Source organism: Elaeis guineensis, chromosome 6, assembly GCF_000442705.2.
Source record: "Elaeis guineensis isolate ETL-2024a chromosome 6, EG11, whole genome shotgun sequence".
Taxonomy (NCBI): Eukaryota; Viridiplantae; Streptophyta; class Magnoliopsida; order Arecales; family Arecaceae; genus Elaeis; species Elaeis guineensis.
Genome location: NC_025998.2, coordinates 10,251,516 through 10,272,898, shown reverse-complemented (window position 1 = coordinate 10,272,898; position 21,383 = coordinate 10,251,516). Strand labels below are relative to the sequence as shown.

The 21,383-nt window shown below is 37.9% G+C and overlaps 1 protein-coding gene across 2 annotated transcripts; it reads right to left on the bottom strand.

Annotated features, from left to right (window-relative positions):
• Nucleotides 1-22: 22 nt before the first annotated feature.
• LOC105047368 (protein tesmin/TSO1-like CXC 5) lies at nt 23-18,505 on the bottom strand. 2 transcript variants are annotated; one of them, XM_010926282.4, is made up of 9 exons: nt 17,934-18,505; nt 16,955-17,062; nt 12,801-12,978; nt 8,234-8,590; nt 7,780-7,883; nt 7,588-7,682; nt 6,207-6,608; nt 535-607; nt 316-452 (listed from the first exon to the last, which is right to left on the bottom strand). In XM_010926282.4, exons 1-8 carry the CDS (start codon nt 18,164-18,166, stop codon nt 555-557), a joined length of 1,530 nt encoding a protein of 509 aa, XP_010924584.1. In that variant the 5' UTR covers nt 18,167-18,505; the 3' UTR covers nt 316-452; nt 535-554. The 2 variants fall into 2 exon arrangements, with proteins under 2 accessions (XP_010924583.1, XP_010924584.1); XM_010926281.4 differs by lacking the exon at nt 535-607 and having other exon boundaries at nt 23-452.
• Nucleotides 18,506-21,383: the final 2,878 nt, after the last annotated feature.

The following is a 21,383-nucleotide window of genomic DNA, read 5'->3' as shown; positions in this document are numbered from 1 at the left end:
GCAGTGATTAACAGTCATTCCATATGCGACACAAACACTCTCAAGCTGAATAAACTGTGTGTAAATTACATTGATGAATTTGTTCTGAAAAAAAAATGAGCTACCGGACTTGATCAATTCTAAATCATCGATCGAGTTCTGGTATAACCTTCCAAAGGCATCCCCACACCATCAGAATATTACATAAAGATGTAGCAATGTGCTTTGGAAATTGCTATATTTTTTATTCTTATCTTTCTACATCTCCAAATTTTCAATCTTAGGCTTTATGTCTCCATTCCCTGTGTTTGATCGCCCAACAGGCGTGTGCTTATTGGAATTAGCTGAGAAGGCTTGGAGAGTATGAGACATCTCGACAGAACTCGATAGGGGGGCTCTAGCAACACCATTAATGGCCAACTCCCGATGAGAGGAAGGTTCGGATTGCACGGCCATTGATGAGTACTTTGCTTCTGTAACACAGAAAAGCTACTGTTAGTTCTCCCAACACTTATGAAAAAAAATAGAAGATAAGATCCCCTTGTAACTACTCACCATGACTGACTAATAGCATTTTATTCAGTATCCTGAAAGAATCCTCTAATCATTTGAAAGCGGCTCCTAATTTCTTGTAGCAAATAAGTTTAAAATGTCAGGTCACACAAAGTTCATTCTGTTTCAGATACAGCACTTTCACATATATTTTTTTTTCAATTAAAAAATTAACATCAAAAGGGCGTTGTGGGCAACTGAAGCTCATACTCCATCGATCTTCTTTTTCTTCTTTTTGAGTGTGAGATAGAGAGAGTACAGTCCACCTATTATTAGATTCTTACAAACAAAAACAAGAGAAAGAAACAGAAAGAAAAGAAAGAAAAAAAATGGAAGATAAGATCCCCTTCAGACCCCTTGTATCTACTCACCATGACAAACTGACTAGTAGCATTTTATTCGGTATTCCAAAAGAACCCTTTAATCATTTGAAGCTAGTTCCTGATTTCTTGTAGCAAAGAAGTATAAAATTTCAGGACACAAAAAGTTCATTCTGTTTCAGATACAACACCTTCACATGCTCTTTGCATAATTATCACATCAAAAGGGAATTGTGGGCCACTGAAGTTCATACTCCACTTATCCTTCCTTTTTTTTGTTTGCGTGTGTGTGTGCGTGCATACGGCTATAGTTTCGACATTAGTGTCAATGGCCACAGCTGGAGACACGATGGTGATCGATTTCACAATAGTGATCTCGGTAGTCTCCTTATCTGCCACATTGACTAATTCTTCAGATGCTTTGGCAAATAGTTCATGCTTCCCTTCAATGCCCATTTCTATGGCAACTTTTGGAGTCATTTTTGAGAGATCGACTTCGGAAAATAGCTTTTTGTTCAGGTTCCGATACTGATAGAACCCAAAGTCATAGGTCCCTTCAGAACTCTCGGCCACCTCATCTTGGAAGTCCTCGGAAGCCTTATGTTCCTCTACTGCCTTGACCGCTTTTTTCTGTTCCTGTTTTGACCTGCTTCTTAAGAGTTTCTATACTCTTCTTATGGACCTCATCGGCCTTCATCGCTTCTTGTAGCCTCAGCTCCAGCTCTTCATTTCTTTTGACCCATTCATGCAGGTCAAAGATACGCATATCTTGTTCATTTATTTTACGTTGAAGGTCCAGAAGATTCTAATTCTTTTCCTTCAGCGTAGTCATCTTCTCTTGAAGTTGAACTTTGAGTCCTTTTGCAAGTTTGGACTCTTTCTTTGCGAGCTGAGACTTTTCTTCAGCTGTCTCCTTGGCTATCCTTTTCTACTCTTGGACAACCTTTATATTTTCATCCATGGCCCTCTTGTTTTCAACAAGCCAGGCCATATTCTCATACATCACTTATAGGTCGACAGCGACCTATATCATGAAATCCTAGATCGGTTAAATACCGAAAAAAAAGAAAGAAAAAAAAAGAAAAAGAAGAAAGAGAAGAGAGGAGAGAACCTTACATGCATGAGGTGCTCAAAATCATTATCTATGGTCTGCTCTAAATTATTTTTACAGTGTGCCTCTAGGTCTACCTTCAGCAATACCGATGTAAAGAGATCACGTCCAAGCCAAAGTCGCTCTAGCAATGATATTTACTGAACACTGTCTCGTTCAGCCAAAGTCGACAGGGCCACAGCGGAAAAAATAGGGATATGGCTTGATTCTTTTGGAGGAGGCACAGGACGGAAATTGTCTTTCTCTTTTTGTTTCCTCGCATCGATTGACTGGCGAGGTGAAGGCTCGACCGATGGAGTCCAAGGAGGATTGCTTTGTGAAACTCGAGGAGGATCACTTTTCTCCAAAGTGGTAGGGGAGGGAGTGGCTAAAGAAGATCAGAAAAGAGCCCAAGCTGAAGGAGGACTTGTTCCTTCCTCTTCTTTACTTCTACTATTTTCTTCGGGTCAAACTCATTTCTACACAAAGAAGTTATATATTGAGAAAAAGTAAGAAGTTGCAAAAAAAAAGGAAAGGAAGATAAAGAAAGAAGACATCGGTCTTATCCCGAGGAGAGTAAAGGCTGATACCAGCATCATACAATGCCTGATCTGAAATAAGTCTTGACAGCTTAGGCACTGCTATGCTAATCAAAGCTGTATGAGCCTCCTCATCCCTGGAAAGAATTTTATAGTGAGTTTCATTTAGTATCTGGGATATCCTAAGAAGACCTAAAGCCCTATGGAATAGGAGCTCGGACAAAAAAGAAACGGCTATTCCAGCCAAGGAGGGAGGGAAGGCTAGATCCAAATTTACAATTCTTCCGAGATGAAAAATACCACTAGCCTTTTTCATATGGATGCTTCTTCAAAACAACCAACAACCTAAAAAAGAAAATCCTAAGGCCTAAGTCTTGGAAACTACACATTATAATAAACACAATGATCATTCTTATGGCATTTGGGGTCACTTGAGTGGGATGGAGTTTATAAAAATCAAAAATATTGCAGAAGAAGGTACAGTGAAAATCGAAATCCAGATCGGAGGGCTTCATCGTAGAAAATTATGCAGCCTTCAGAAGGTTCAGAAATCCAACTTTCTAGACCAAGCACCAGCATTTCATACTCATCAGGTATGTCGTATTTTTTTCAAAGATTTACTAGATTTTCTTCAATCAGAACAGATTCTTCCATTTCTGGATCGAAATAATCCAAGACACCTAGGGTTGGAAGTGGGCCGGGCCGGATCAGGCCAGACCCCAGTCCGAGCCCAGACTGAAATTTTTTATCGGGCTTCGACCGGGCTTAGGCCCTAAAATTTTTAAAAGACCCAGGCCCTAAAATTTTTAAAAGAGCCCGACCCAAGCCCGAACAGATTGGACCAGCATGTCCCGATTCTTTTTTAAAAAATTAAAAAAAAATCTAAAGCCCACTGCCAACATCTCCCGATTTTCTGTTAAAAAAAATTTTTAAAAAAAATCTAAAGCCCTATAAACCCTAACCCATTCCGGTGGCTAGTCATGATGATGATGACGATGCCCGCTAGGTCTCCGACGACGACGACGACCTGCTGGCTCCTGGAGCTCGAGCTTGGCCTGGGTGGCGCTATCGATTTCGGTGAAGATGATGCCCATCTCAAGGGCGTGGGCATGGACGGTGAGGAGCCAGACGACAGCAACTGCGGTCGAGACTGGCCGTAGGCCTCGTCGATATCGTCGAAGAGCTTGTCGGACTCTTTGAGAGAGGTAGAGGCGATCGAGGTACACTAGGCAGTGGAGCTTGGGAGCGGCGGTCGGAGGGAGACAGGGGCTTGGGAGCGACAATCGAGGCTCGAGAGAGCGACGGTCGGAGGGAGACGGGGGCTTGGGAGCAACGATCGGAGGGAGATGGGGGCTTGGGAGCGATTGTCGAGGCCTGAGGGAGCGGCGATCCAGGGAGAACAGGCACGATGGAGGTGGAACTGTGGAAAGGAGAGCACCTGCAGGAGATTGGAGAGGGGAGCCCAATGTCGCTGAAGATTGGGAGGAGAGCGACGGTGGAGACCGGCGGCCGACGGGAGAGCAGGGAGGATCGGGAGTGAGGACAGCAATACTCGGCGGACGTCGGACGGGTCCAGGGCACCAAAAAAAATTGGAACTCAGAACTTCGAAAGGGAAATTGCATCATTGAAGGATGGAATGAAGCCCTTAAATTTGAGCTCATAATCGGGCCAAACTTCGAGCTCGGGCCTGGGCCAAGCCCAAGGAGGCTCGAGCCCGACCCGAAAGTAAAATAGGTCCTATTTTTTTGGTCCGAGCCTGGCTTGAATGGTTTCGGACTGAGCCTGAATCCAGCCCAGCCTGATGGCCCGAGCCCACTTCCAGCCCTAAAGACACCGCGTACAGGAGATTCTACACGCTGTTCCGAACTCCTCTCACCCACGAGTTTGACATTGGGGTTTTTTCGAGCTAAATTTTCTACCTCGAAATCTAATAAAGATTGGGTTGATCGGATCCATGGGTCATCCACAACCTCTTTCCCCTTATTACCACTAGTAGACATGTTTTCCTAGAGGTTTTCTAAAAGAAAATAAAAGGAGAGAGGAAAGAGTTGAAAGAAGAAGAGGAACGAAAATAAAAAGTTTAAGAACAAATTTGAGAATAAGAAGGAAAAGTTGGGATTTCTACTTAAAGAACTCTTGATGAGACTCCCCAGGGATGAGAAAAGAGCTTTTCTTCTCTAGCTCCGACGAACTCTTCGTTATCTCCGACGGCCATTGAATACGAAAAGACTTCTTAAGAGAAACCGACTGCAGCTCCGCAAGAAAATAATAGAAGTGAACAGTTATTGGGGTCAAAAGCCTTTTATAGGCAAATCAACGGTTCAGATTAACTAACCCTATTGCCGATCTATGACATTTGGCATTAATCCAACGGCTTTGTCAAGAGACGGTTTGGTGCACCTTCATCAGATTTAGCCATATCGGACTAATCCGTGATCGGACTGATGGATTAATCGGATGCTAACAAGTGGCACACACCTATTTGATATTTTCAAAAACACCTTTTCAGGTAATAATGGCAGAAAGATCTGGTGAATCATTCTCAAAAAGGCCTGCACGTCTCTTCGTTTTCAGCCAAATAATAAATTTTGATATTATCAAGGTACAACGCATTTATTTCTGATGGCGAAAATTGATAGATATTTCTACTTCCTATGTCCAATCTGATAATTACCATCTTAGACATAGAAAATGAGAGGCAAAGTATTGGTACACTAAACCGACCTCATGCCACGTGGCATCATCACATAAGATCACTGAATTACCAATCTCAAAGTATAGAGTTGCAGTAAATTAACTTGCTAACAAGTGAGTAATGAGATCGAAAGTTTACTGATCTACAGGAAGGTACATCGGTAATACGTATATCTGAAACAGTGGGGTTCCAAGTAAGTTAATGATCGATCTCTTCTCATGCGCATTGATCTATAACCGATGTCAACTCCTATATTATTTATAACAATTGTCTTGTGGAATTTATTTAAGCTCTCTACAACTAAAGCTACAGCTGGCTACTATCTCATACACAGCTGGCAGATACAGCTAAGTATGACCTCACTTCTAGCTAATATAGATAGCTATATTTTAGCGCACTTATAGTTGGCTCTAACCGCCTAGCAAACTCCTTTAACGACCTAACAAACTCTGTAACGGTCTCACCATCATCCAATGGCCTCTTCAGCTCCTCTATAAATAGAGGGCCAGGGATCTTCTGATGGTAAGTTTTAAGCTCAAACTAGAGTAAGACTCTGCCAGTGAAAACTTTGTCAGTTCTTAAACATAGGACTCTAGTCCCTACAAAGTCCAATCTTTCTAGTTCTACACAAATTCTCTTGCTCTATTACTCTTTTCCACCACTTGTTCTCGAGCTCAAGACTGACTTAAGCATTGGAAGGTCAAGAACCGAACGATCCCTACTGATTTTTGACTTGTTTTGCAGATTTTTTTGAAAGTGCTCTAGATTGGACTGCGACCGACCTCCAGCTCGACTTCATCCGATCTTTCCATCTCAGATTTTGAGCCTTGCAGTAACACTACCTATCATTAGATTCTTAGAAACTAAACCGAGAGAACAAGAAAAGAAGCAAAGATGATCAAAGTGGATATCACTTCAAAATGTGCTATTTTCATCCTCAAGGTGGCACAAAGATTAGGAGAAAAGAATCAACTTGTAAATATTTCTACCAACAGCATGCATGGAGTTGATTTTGAGAAGCTTGCATTACCTTTTATTCTTCCATAGTTGACAAGCCTATGGAGACAGTCTCGAAACTCTGTCAACACACATCTCTCCTGCTCTGCATAGACCTCTGACATATTCTGGTTGTAGGGAAACCTTGGAGGCATACCAGCATTTAGAGATGCCTCAAACATTGTGTCTTGCTCATCACACATCAGTGCTAGTGTTCCAGGAGACATAGGCCTGCTCCCTTTCTGGCCATCAGCACAGTCAGACACAGATTCTTCAATGCTTGTTTTGTCTACATGAGTTCCACTTGAACATTCATCAGCTGATGTTTGCTGTGCATCTGGCTCTTTGTGATGCTCGTCTCTGTCATGGTTTGATGAGGCAAGGGAGCTTTCTGTTTGATCTTCCCTCTCTCCAAGCTTCTCCTGAGATCTTCTATCTGGAATAAATTCAATTTAGAGAGTAAGGATAGAATATATCCTAGGAAAACTCAACTTTGATCAAGCAAAATTTGGTAAATTACCAAACAAAATATAACTAAAATGCTTTAGGGAAAAATTTTAGTCAGACACAAAACTAAGTTCTAGTTGATTCAAAATTCCCTGCAACTAATTTTGGTATTGAACCTTAATTAACCCCCCCCCCCTCCACCACCCCAACCCCCGCCAAAAAAAAAGAAAAAAAATCTGGTAAAAGGACAATGAACCTATCTTGACAAGAGATAGGTACTCAAGAATGTCAAAACAATCCACAAAGCAGCTTTCTGATTCCCACATGCCATTTCTCAAAAGTAACCAATGGGATTAACAACCAGACAAGTCACAAGAATTGCTAGAAATCACCAAGAGATTAAGAGTTCAGAAAATACATTGAAGTTTAAGTGAAGAACATTAACTGCTTAGGAAAATGTTGGAAAGAGCATAACCTAGAATTCTAGTCAGCCATCCAAATTAAAGATAATTATAAGAAATTATTATCCTTCAGAATCCGCACCAGGAAAGAAGTAGAATTGCTATGAAAAATTTTTCAAGCAATTTTAAGCGACAAAAAAAAGATACTTTTGGATTTTATCAATAACATAAGGTCATTCTTAAGAGCCGAAGAAAAGGTTTTCAAGGAAGAGATAAAACATAAAGCTAATCTCCTCGTAGGAGAAAGAAAGGAAACAGCCAAAAGTGTTGCAAGTCTCGTCATTATTCTATCATGTTTCTGAAGATATTGGTAGCAAAGTATTGTTTGAGTTGATATAATAAAGTGAGTGGTCATTGGAAAGCGGCGTTAGAGACAAGTCAGAAAGGCTTAATAACTGCTTCAACAGCATAAAATATAACAACACATGCAATTGTCATCAAGAAATTTTCTAAGTAAATAGATATGCATCAGTTAGTGAAAGTTTCCTATTCTACTATCAGCTGTACCGGCAAATGTTTTGGCAGTCTCTCCTGATACTACCACCAAAAGCGTGCACAGCTCCTTCGCATCCTCAGGGTGGACAATATCTGCTAAAAGAGACCTTCAGGATGCACAACACAAGTTAATTCTTACAAAAAACAAGAATACCAGAACAAAAATTTCAACATAGATCAGAGAGTAGAGAACCAAATCCTTACCTGTAAGTGACTTTAGAAGATCCTAATGGAACGGGGTTGATAGAACGGGCTGCGGGAATGGAAGGAAAAGAAGTAGCAGGTACCGAAGTCTTGAGATGACTAACCTGATAAACAGAGGAATTTGGTGGAATCAATAAGAATTCGCATTCTTCATTATTTCCAAGTTAGTTTAAACATATAACCCAGCACAGATAATGTGGTGGTTGTAATTTGGGTTACTATAATTTCTTTAATCAGGGTGGCCACTATAAAGGCAAAGTAGTTTTAGATATTTTACATGCCAAATCATCTTGTTCGCAAATATCCAGAGAAGGGGGTGGAAGATTACATAAAGGAGAAATGTAAGGTTTTCATCCGTTATTTCTTAAGCGGATGTCTCTAATTAACAAATTTAAAAAATTAGCCAGTTGCTATGTATATGACACTTCATAAGAGTGTGAAAAGCCCGAATTACCTGTTGGAACTGTCCCAGCCTGTGATTGTGCTGATCCTTTGCTGATGTGCTGAAAAGAAGCTCCTGGTTTTTCCTCTTCCTTGATGCTGAAGGAGAAATAAATCCAGAGGGTCCTATAGCCCCATTCAAGGCAGCATTGGCAGCTTGCTGCATGTACAGGGCATTTCCATGGTCACCATGGAAAAGAGCTCTCCTCTCTTCACTCCCTTCATAGTTCTTGCAGTCCATACATTTGCAATTTTCAGAACAGAGAATGTTGGCTTGGAAGCATTCACAATACTTCTTCAGGCAACCTGACTTCTTGCAATGGCATCCTTTGTTGTGTTTCCCCACCAATAGGAGGTCACCTATCTCCTCCTAGCACAAAAAACAAATTCAACTTAGTAGCAGGCTGACATGAATAATTTTAAAAAATTAGCAAACAGCACTGTTTGATTAAATTTTTTTATTATTCTGAAATGCTTAGTCAAAAATTATCCAATGTGGGTCTTTTAATGTAAAAAGATCTTTTATGATGACAACTTGCATTATGTATAACTATAAAATAGGCTTTCATTTCGAGAAAGAATTGGTTTGCATTACTAGCAAAAGGCATAGTAATTTTCACATTTTAATGCTATTTTAATCTAACTATGCCTTTTCCTTTTTCCCTAATCTTCTTGAGAGTTTGTGACACGATGGGACTCCCAAGCAAGGTTAAAAAATGTTAGGTTGACCAAGAATAAAAAAAAATGTCAAGCTATTATATGCAAAAGTGACAAAGGATTTAGAAAAGTTTGCATGACAGACGCAGCTTTCAGAGGAATGCTTGACAAATGAGTATCTAGAAAACCAACCACAGACAGGAAAAGTCCCTTTTTTAGGAGAAAATAATAGTTAGGATAAGTCATGGTTATGGTTATTGATATGGTCATCTTGAAGGTGTGTAGTTGTGCATATGTATTGTGTAGAGTTCATACTTCATATGACCTTTCTTTTTGTCACTGACTGGCATATGATGTACAAGCGATCCCATGATCCTACTTTGGTCACGTGATACATATGTGTAGTTAAAATAGTTAGGAGCAAGCTCAATACAAGCAAAATGAAAAGAAGAATCAAAGTGTGTCATTGATTTAAAGATGTGGTCGGAAGCCACATTGGAGATATGGTCTAGTAATTGCATTATATTGGGAATATATGGACCTCAAGCATTGTTAGGAGCTTGCGTAGGTTCCAGCAGTCTGCATATGCGACATAGGCCCTAGGCCAGTGGCCACATATTCTTCTCCTCACTCTTCTCTTCATTTGAAAATTGATGGATTTGTTCACAGCATTAGCACATCTGAAATTTAAGCACTTGAAGAAGGAAGATCTTATTATTACTCTTTATATGGGTTAACATGTTTAAGGCCCTCGAATAAGTGGTGAAGTGTACATATATTGTTTTGATTATTTTAATATTTATTTATTTATTTCTAATTTTTCACTTAGTTTATCTATTCATGAAATTATTTATTTTTAGTATTTCTTTAACACCAATTGCATATGCACCAGAATATGCACCAGCATATGTGATTTTTAGTTCCTTAGCCATCAACATTTTGGTGCCACTTTTAAAAAACTTGATTTGATATTGAAATAGAAACAACAGTGGAAGTTATCTGCAAAAATTTATAAATGTAAGATATCATCCAAGTATGCTCTACATAAATGATGAGCATGGAACAAAACTATATTTCTGAGGAACACATGAATATGTAAAAATAGAAAGGATGAAACTTTACTGGCAGTTTCTCTTTTAGTTGAAGAGGTCAGTGAAGAATCACTATATTCAGAAATAATTCATGGAATATGAACACACCCAGAGAGCATAACTCAAATAAAAAGCTTCGGATATTTCCAGAGCTGAGAAAAATCTGCATTATTATGATAGAGAATATAATTCACACAGGTGTAAATAGAGGACACACCAACTACTATCTACAAAGTTAGGGGCTGAAAAATGGAATTATAAGCATTGTATCTTCTCTCCCAAACTTACAGAATGCCCATTAAAAAAATAATATGTAAAAAAAAAAAATCATATTATTGGAGAAATCATTGCTAATGCATCAAGGATCCCAGATATATAATTTTAATGGCACAATGCAATGTTTGAATTTGGGGCATTCTGATGGATGTACAAGGAGACTAAGGGGCCTCAAACGGATGTATTTATAGGCATTTTAGGCTCCGCATAATGGTTTGTGTAAGGTTTTAAAAACAGCGGGAATGGGACGGTACGAGCAGTCGGTATGCGAAGCAATCTATACTATGGGTCAGTACCTGGTACATAGTTTTTCAAAAAAACCAATATGCCCTCTGGTATTACTCACATGCTGTGCACCCACCCTGCATTTGCATGCAATGCAATTATATATCTACAAACATACATATGCTTATAAATATTTGTATGTATGTATACGTATGTATACATGTGTCTGTGTCCCACTTGCATGCATAGATATATTATGTATAACATTCCTTGAAATTTGAATGCACGAGCAAATAGAGTCAATTTAGATAACAGCAATGACAACAGCAGCAGCAGTTTTAAAAAAAAAATGACAACAGCAGCAGCAGTTAAAGCCTTATTCTGGAAAAAATGGAAGCAGTAGCAGAGTACAACTACAGAAAGAACTCAAAGAAGGCTAGAAAAGAAGCAAGAAAATGCAACCTTAAATCATAGTGAACTTTCCACACGGGGTCTATGAAATAAGACAAAACAAAAATGTGCTAGTGTGTCTATATTATATCCATGTAATAGAATGGGGTTTGGCTTGGATTGCGTTATGAGGATTCCACTCAGTGTCATTAGTATTCCTCCAAATTGTAATGATTTCATATTCCTAAATAAAGTAAATTGTAAGTTGAGCTTCCAGCTCTCACCCAGAATTGATCACAGAAATCAGAAGAATAAGTGAGGAATACTAATGAACAATATACATCCATAAATTTTCAAGTGGGCATCCATCCATTTCCATGACCCAACAAAAGCCAAGCAAAGGTGGATAAGGGTTTTAATCACATTTCCCTTGAAAAGTCACTTTTACAGGCAGAAAGCTAATCACAACCACAAAAACGTATCATTTCCCATATAAATCAGACACGTCCACCAGTTTCAATATTGTCCTAAGTTAAAGGTTCCCATGAGTAGAAGAGTGGAATTACCATGTTGTTTCCTTCTCCATGAGAACATTACACATCCTAATGTTGCTCCCAAAAAGAGGCACCAACGGCATAATTTCTTCCCATGTCACACAAATCTTCTCCCTTTGAAAATATAGTAAGATAAAATATAACACATTAAACCCTTTATCCTTTTTAATAATAATCCTTTATTTTTTTTGGTCATAAATAATAATCCTTTATGGGTGGCATGTAACTAATCTAAAACCAGAAGAAAACTACATTGTTAATTGCACCCAAGCAGGAATGAACACTGACGGAACTAGAACATGTGGCAGTCTGTTTGACCACAAGATATGCAAAATAGTTCTGGATTACAAGACATATCAACATGGCTCCAGATCCAGGCAAAGCATAGACATCTCAAAGAAAAATAAATAAATCTAACATTAAGACAACACAAAATACCATGGAAAGATCTTTGATGTGGAATGCCGACCGACATGAGAAATCATTGTGTACAATGTAACAATGTTTGATGCCAAAAGCGGTGCAGAGTAAACAAATCAATCATTTCAAGAGACAAGAAAATCTCGACTAAATCATCCATTGAACACATGTAGACTAATGTAGTGTTTTCCATCCAATGCAAATGATGACAACATTCAACCATAGCTGAATAAACTCATCGATCAATTTACAGCAAATATTTCAAAGCAGGAAAAATTAAAATTGGAAATCAACAGCAGTACTTTTTTTGACAACATGAAAAAACTGGATTTGGAGAAAATAAAAGCCACTCAACAACGTGAGTCCTGTTTTCTTCCCTCATCAGAGGCAAGGGATCATTTCCTACTTCATCAATATAACCACTACAAAATCTACTGGAAGTGCAGCAATAAAATACTCGCAAATTTACAACCCAACATAGACTCAGGATGCATTAATTTCAATATGTAATGTATAAAAAGTTAAAAGTGCTGTGACATGACTGTCATAAATATATTCACCTCACAGAGTCAAAAGCTTTAAAAAGACAGACGACAGCACTTGGGTTAAGTATTTACTCAGTTTCACTTCAAGTTAAAAAAAAAAAAAGTCAGCCCATATGGTTTGTCAGTTTTTATGAAGAAAATGATAACAAAATTGGCGAAGTATAACAAATATAGCATCAAAGAGCATTCATAAGGTAACATGCTACTTTGAAAAGCAGTAACTGGTAGACTGTCAATGTATGTATCAAACTTTTAGTGCTCAAAGATTTGAAACAGCAAAGATTTTTATATAATATATGCATTCATGACAGCATGCTTGCATGGATGCATATGTATGTGTATGCACATACATGCACCTGTCTGTTTTGTGAATTAGGCCATTAAGGAAACATATTATATTCCATTGGATAAAAAATGCACACCCTACTATCTCGGACTGCGTGCGGACTGCTGCCAATCTTAGGCCTAAAAGCATTGGGGTTGCGTTCTAGAGTAGCTTCAACAGCCTCATGCCTGGCACTTTCATTCTCAACATTGTTGCAACAGTTTGTACAATTGCACCCATCACAGTACACCCCAGATGCAAAACACTCACAGTACCTGCCGATGCAAAATGAGAATTAATATCAAATAATGGAGGAGGAAAACGAAAGGAGATGACAAAATATCATTGCATTGATACCAGCAAATTCTACAGTACAAAAGGCTAAATTATTAGCACCGCAATGTAAGATAGCCTGAAGATGAAGTCGATAAAGTTATCACACCTTGACCTTTTCAGATTCATTTATTGAAATCTCACATAAATTGTTGAAGTACGAGAAAGCAACAAAATGTTAATATTTTGTTATTATTGAAGCCACTGTCTTCAGTCCATAGCACTGCCTTTTCCTAGTTCAGGATCTACATAAAATCCATCAGCTAGCAACAAGCTTGTAAATCGCCGATGTTTTTATTCTGCTATAAGCACTGTTGAGCAGTCTGCATTAAGCATCCAGCAGGAAACAACAATTTTTTTTTGTTTTTTCCTTCCCAATTATTGCTGCTTAAGCGGGACATTCATTTAAGTTAAATTTTTTATCAATTGTTAATGGGCATGCAGAAAAGCAAGACATTTTGCACTTTTTAATGTACATATTTGAAATTTATGAGAATTCTATTATTGATGAAACAAACTTGGAGTAGTTTCTTCTTTTCTCTACCTTTATATCAATATAACAAAACAAACTTCACGAAAGATGAACCCATGTTTTTTGGCTCAAAAACTCATCACAATACAACTACAGCTTATATGTGAACCCAACAACCATCACATCCCCAAGAATCATATTTTTCAATCGTCCCAAGTGTTTCTGAAACACTAGACAGAACATGTTGATGAAAAATACTGGAATTTTACAGGTATACATTTGTGCGTACAAATTTAGTTTTACCTTGACTATAATTGGATGAACATGCCACATACATAAGCGCTATATGAATTTGTCACAGGTTGTTGTCTCTAAATACCAATTCTTTCAAGATTAAGGATTATATTTCACAATAAAGGAGGCATGATGCCTTGTGGTGCACAGCTCACACCGCTTCTACCTTCAACATGGCTTAACCAGCACATTTATCCTCTATTTGATATGGAGGATGGATTGGAGGAAGGATGGGTTGAGAAAGAAGGATAGATGAGGGAGAGGATGGATGGATGTGAGGATGGATGGAACATCCATCTATCCTCTTATATATTTGATGAAATATGGAAGGATGGATAGAAATGATTCTCTCATCTATTTAATATAGAAAGAATGAAAGGAAGAATAGATAATATTAATATAATATTTTACTAAACTAATTTTTGATAAAAAATATTATTATTATCGATTTATAACATTTATTTATACTAAAAAAGTAAACAAGGTATAAACCTATAATCTTTATAATTTATAATTATATAAAAATTATATAAATATTTTATTTAATTTTAATTTAATTTCATAAGTGATTTTATAAATTAATTATTAACGAATCAATTATATATATTAATTATATAAATAAGTAATTAATTTATAATTTAATTTAAATAGTTAATTAATATTATACGAAAAGTTAATTAAAAATAGTAAATATAAATAAAAAAATAAAAGATAATTTTAATTATTTAATTATAATTATGAAAATTATGTACTAAAATAAAAATAACTAGTCATAAAATTTAATAGTATATGACTAATAGTATATATAAAATAAAAATATATATAAATAATATGAATAAAAAAGTGAAGAAGTATTATAATTTTATCAAAAAAATTAATGAGGGATAATTTTGTCAATGTAGAAATCCACCCCTCTATCCATTCTTCCGTGCATCCTCCCAATTTGGGAGGATACAAATTGGTGGGGCAAGGTAGATAGGCAATCTTTCTTTTTTATTCATTTTTTCTATAACTTTTTGAACCAAACAGTGGATGAAGACCATCCATCCTTCTAACCCCATTTATCCATCTTTTCATGATCCCAACCAAATATAGAGTTATGCATAACTAAATTAGCAACAATCTAGATGCAAAACCAACAAACAAGCAATAACAATATAAATAGGCATGCACATGTCACACATGCAAAGTTTATGTACATACAAACTAATTGTCATATAGGACATCACAATATGACTTGAGTTTCATTAATGGGTCTAATTAATGACCAGTATAGGATTGCTTCTGTGTCATACTCACAAAAGCTTGAAACTTACTAACTGATGCATGCAGAAAGACAATTGACACATGGGAAGATTATAGAGTCATGGAACACTGAAGGTGGCCAGAGCAGGTGTCTGATTCAAACTGCAGGCAATTATTAAGCAGACATTAACTGAAAAGGGAACAGACTATTTTATTGTCATAGCATATATTCATTCACAGCATGAATTTTATGTACCCCTGAAGTGGTTGGTCTAACAGTTTCACCAATACACTTGTCATAATTTAGAAAAGAATATTAGCCACCATAACATGTTAATGCACGGGTGGAAGTGTGAAGGGACCCCAAAGAACAAGCATTGTCTAGCAAGGAGCATAAGCCTTCATGTCGGTCTCAGTTGTTGCCCTTGTCATTTTCAAATTATTGGTCCTTATGCATGTCTTTTTCCAGCCCACAAAAGGCTTCAAAATAGGAGATTATTGGTGATTTGAGTAGTTGGCCACTGTTTAGTAGCACAAGGTAAAATTCGCAGTCAACAAGGCCAGCAGATCACTTCAGAAATCATTCCCACATAATCAGCAACATCAAAGAGTCCAAGGGAGAAAAGAGGGTCAGGGTCATGCAGGAAACAAGTGGCTGGTCCTAGAAGAAGCTCTAGGGCTGACTATGGTAATAATTTAAAATCCTAACTTGCCTTGTTTTAGTGTTGGACAGTAATTCTTATTTTAACCAAAAGTTGAGTTAAGAGTCTAAAACCCATATTTTTTTTTAGGTGTTTAAGGTAAGTTCCTGCATGGGACACCAGGGAAATCCAAATATTACCTAATCCTTGGCTAGCAAGAAAGGGTACTTTTATACATGAAAGAAGTCTTTCATTTGCAGCAATTTTAGGAATGCACTATCACTCGGTGCTCTAGAGAAAGAATATTTTGCATTTAAATAATTTCATACAACCAAAGACAGACAACTCACCTGCCTGTTTTTGCTCTGTGTCTAGATCGTGTAGGTTTGGACTAAAAACACAATAACTGACTTGCATGTGGTTCAATATGGAGATGGATATTTACAACACAAGCGCTTTTAACATTCATTCCCAGAATCATGGCACCTACTACAAGCCTCTAACAGGGATGAGCTGGAGCTGACTTCCTTGATTTTAATGGATTCCATGCAAGAAGTATCCACCTTGAGTCACAGCTCATTAAGAAGTCTCTTTCTCATTTCATTTTTAGCCAATCTCAGTGCAAGGATAAGCTTATCTCATGTATTTCCATTATCTCCTTCCTTCTCTCTCAACAGAGCCTGCCTTCCCAACTTCTCTTTATCCATTCACTTGAGAGATGCTTGCTTGATCCATCTAGACCTCTCTCACTTGTATCTAGTTTTCTCAGGATGCAAATATCAGTTTTCTTGTGTTGCAAAATCTTTCCACAGTATGATAGAATTAATATTATGTTGGAGTTATGATACTTTCACTGTAATGAAAATTATAGACTCATCATAAGTTACAAGGAATAAAGGTAAATATTTTCATGCATAAGGGAAAATTGTACCTACATTTGTTAATACTATTATCATTTGCTATCAAAGAACCATCTCCATTTAGTAAGATAAGATCCAGCCAAACAGTGCATTATCACAGAAAACAGAAATTGCTACTTAAAAACACCTAGATCAGCTATAAATCCTCAAGATCTATAACTGATGTGGATAATATTTTTATTATGTCATCTACCGATAGTTGTGACATAATCATGTTAACAAAGTCATGCATGAGCAAATCAATCAAGTTAGCATCGACAGCATAATGCATCAAAGTAACCAGATCGTATCTGAAAAGAGCACACACCACCAATCCCAAAAGTAAAATAAAATAAAATTGACCTACAGCTTCAAACATTTTGAGTGTTTGCAGTTGCAGTTCTTCTTTCTTGTAGGGGTACCATCTTTTGCTTCATATAATGGCCGTGGTCGTGATTTGGGAGACTCTGGCTTCCTGAAGAGATAAAGGGTTTATGATGGTACTGCCAGCAAAGGTTCTGAAAAGGAATCATAGCTTGTCTAGCTAAATGTCTAACAGATATGTAAATTACTGAGGAAGCATATAGACTTCCAAAAATTACTCATTCCAAACATTTATACATCACAATGGCACAGCAATAAACCTGAATGATCCCCAAAAATTTTATTATCTAACACCAAATCCTTCCAGTGATCATCACTTTTTGATAGGTTAACAACTAGATTCGATAAAAAACGGAGTGCGAGGGGGGAAAGAAAAAAAACTTTTATCATGAACAATTAAAAATCAAGCCAAATGTAGTGATAGTATCGTTTATATAAATGCTCGCTCCATAACAAAGAATTCCTTTGGTCACATAATATGAAACTCTAAAGCAACTTCTCAAACGCATCTACAAAACCAGTGTCAAATAGACAAATACTATCTCGAGAATCCTAAATTTCAAAAATTGGGCATTCTTTCCTAAAAAACCGAGGGCTTTCAATTCATTAGCTAAATGAAGATGAGGAAAATCAGGAAACGAAATAACTCCTTGTTGGCCAATCAAAAATTCAAATTGGATTCAAAAATCAAAAAAGGAAAATGAGAGAAAGAAGGAATCTTTCATGATAGGGAGGGGAAAAATAATCAAAGCAAACTTTTTTTTTTTTTTTTGAAGAGGAATAATCAAAAGCAAAAGTAATCATGCCGTGAATCGTCGCTCACAAAAGAGAAACGGGAAGCATTTAAAACCTGAGAAGAAAACCGAAGATATCCCAAAAATAGAAAAACTAAGATTTGGAGAAAAAAAATATCACCCCAAAAAGATTTGAAAATTAGACAAAAACTAAAGAGAGACACTCACACAGCTATCGGAAACGAAGGGCGCGAGATGGGCAGTGGTGATGGCGGCAGCGACTGCGGTTGCTGCTGCTGCTGCTGTGACGGCTTCTCAAGGGCCTTCGACACCGCTGCTGCTGCCGCCGCCACCGCGGGAGAAGCTCCACCATACGCCGTCGTGAAATCAAGCTGCCGGACGAGCTTCTTCGGTGGGAAATCGGGCGGCGCCGTTGCAGGAGGTCGAATGCCTTGCTCCATCGGAGCCGTCAAATCCGAGATTCAAAAACCAAAAACCAATCCCACATACCAGAAAATTTCTCACGAGTTTCCACTCCCGAGGGAAACAACCAAACTCTCCTTTTCCGGCAAAGATTCCGGAGAATTAAAGCACCCTCAAATTGATCCCGTCACAGTTAGGAATCGCCGGAAAGGGTGGGGGATAGATGGCGGCGGGCGGCGCCGGGATCCTGGCCAGCAGCGGGGAATCGAGCAACGGAGATCCGACGAAGGAAGCGGCGGAGACGGGAAAGATGGGATTGTTTCTTGCGCTGCGGGAAAATTTTGAGTTAGAGAAGGGGAGGAGGGGACGAAGCGAATGGCCTCTTTCTTTCTCTCTCTCTCCCCCTCACTACTTTTCAAATCAAATTCTAATATTGGACGGTTGGATTACGCCGACGAGGGATCCGACGGACGATGTTTCGCAGACGAATCGTGTGGCTGGAATTCATAGCCGTCGCGGTGTCGGCTTTCTTGCCGTCAGATTCGGCAATCCTATCTTAGAATTTCGCCTTTTTTTTAACTCATTTTCTCCAAACGAAAGCAATGTGAGTGCGTATAAATTTCCGTGAAGGATAATATTAAATCATGCGTCACATCACGTGGTCAGAAATCTTAAACGTCATGTCAGCCGTCGGATGGATTTAAAATCATGGTTTGGGCGCTGATGATTCTGTGCATTTCTGACGTGCGTGATTAAAAATTAATAAGCCTTCCCGCTAAAAACTACGTTACAAGTCGTAGTGTCGTACGAAGGAGCTCTGGTTCAGCGCACGTTACACGTGTAAGGCTGAGATTTGTTTAGACGTCGCTGGCTTGGAGGACGATTCGATAGCTTCCAGCTTTGTAAAGATAGATTTGTTTAAAGGTTGGAGAGAGATTTAGCCAAGAAAAAAAAAAAAATGGAAAGAGAATAGTTTGCGGGGTATAATGGTTAGAGGAGTTGATTTAGATTTCAAAGAGGCAATTGCAGTGGTATCAATCATGCATTTTGTACACTACTGCAATATAGTCCACCTTTTTCAAATTTGGATCTACTCAAGATCAGAGATACTTATGTGGTTGTTAATGCATGGGTAGCCGAGGATGACAGGAGGAAATGACAGAAAGAGGACCAACAGAAATCATCATCATCATCAGACAGTGCCAGTGTTAATGCTGGTCTCAAATGGTATTGTTAATGAGTTGAATTAGAGTAAACTCATAGCATACTATGAATTCTTACCAATAGAAGTCCGATCATATTGTTGTGGTAATTAATAGTGGTGAAGTGGATCTCTTGTCGAGGGGGTTCGTTTCTGTAACAATCCAGGATCTCATCCAAAAAGATTAACTAGAAAGTATCATTTAGGTTCCTTGGTCTTATATAAGTATCTAAGATTTTCTCAGTAAATAATTAATATGAGACTAAATATATACTTGTATGAATTCTCACATACTCCTCCAGTTTAATTTTGACGCTCTTGCCGGACTAAGGATTCAAATTCATACTTACATTCACAAACACCATAATTACCCGTGGTAAGTCCCAATGAACTTATGCTACAGTATCCCCACCTCGCATAGGCGATGGAATGGAATGGCTCTGATACTATTTGGAATAACTTAAGATCTCACCCCAAAAAAATTAGCCAGAAGATATTATTTGGATCCCTTGATCTTATATAAATATCTAAGATCTTCTTAGTGAATAATCAATATAGAACTAAATACATGCTTGCACGGATCCTCATAATTCTTCATAGTAATGAAGTGAGAGAGGACCTGTGGATAAATTAGTCTTCAACTTTGAAGTAATAGCAACCACAATTATAATCACAGTCATGACATATTTATTTCAATGGTGAGGAAACCTCGAAGACTCCCAAGGCATTGGCTACCTGATTAGATGCATTGGAGCTGGAGCATTGGGATGTGGAGGCTTCATACAGGGAAGAGCAATTTGGGGTAATAAATGACGAAAGGTCAATAAAGAAGGGCCAGAAGTCGATGAATGGGAGATAGAAACCCCTCAATCATGTTGAAGCCGAGCACCAGAGGAGGGAGAAGCTCAACCAGAGGTTCTATGCTCTCAAAGCCATGGTGCCAAATATCTCGAAGATGGATAGAAGGCTCCTCTTCTTGGCAGTGCCATTAACTTATATTATTGAACTCCAAAAGGAAGTTAAGGAAATTGAGTCTCATAGGATCTCCCATCAAGGTGCTATCAGCAAGAAGATGATTGCTATCAAGAAGATGGCTGCATGGATGTCATTTGTAGTGACAAAGTATGGGAATTGACCTTGAACAAGCTCTGCTCAGGATGATCTCCCCCTTAAAGTTGAAGTCTGACATCGGCCCATACTCGAGGAAGTTGTAGATATTCTTTGGATCTGAGAAGGAGATGAAAGAGAAGAGGAAGAAGAGGAGGCGTAGGAGAGAGAATTGGAAGAGGAGTTGTGAAAGAGGAGTGATTAGGAGCAAAAAAAAAAGAGGAATGAGAGAGAGAGAGGAAGAGGAGATGGAAATAAAGGAAGAGAGTGAGGCACTAAAGAGGAGAGTTCACTGCTATGGAGGGGTGGGGAGAAGGTTGGGGAGCAAGAGGGTTGGAGAGGGTTTGGGGTCGTGAAGAGAGTAGAGGAGTATTTTTTTTGGATCAAGATTTTGGATATTTGCAAAATTGCCTTTGAGCAATTGGTGAGGTCCGCATCTAACATCTAGGTCCATATCAATTAATAAGTAGGCATCTTTAATGAGTTTTGATCTTAATTGAGGGAAGGGTGGGCCATATTATAATGATGTGATTTATGTACAATTGATATTGATGCAATTAGATATGCAGAAAGGAATTTGAAATCTCATATAAAATATAAAATGGTATTTTTTTTTTTAAACTTAGGATAATAAGTTTGAAGCTAAATTTTAAGAGATGTAGCAATTAGTTGAACATTACACGGTGAGAAACGACTTGATTTATGTCATCGAAGGAGAATATTTACTTTGCTCAATGGACTTATTGTTATTTAGAAATAGATAAGATCTACTAATGTTTAACCTCAATCAATAGCCAATAATGTTGTTCATGCTACTTTTATTTCAATAGGTTTTACTAAAAGGGATTCAAATATTGGTTGAATGATATCCTTTCCGACAAGTTATTGTAATATTTCCCTTTATCATTGATAACTAACAACACTATATATATATATATATATATATA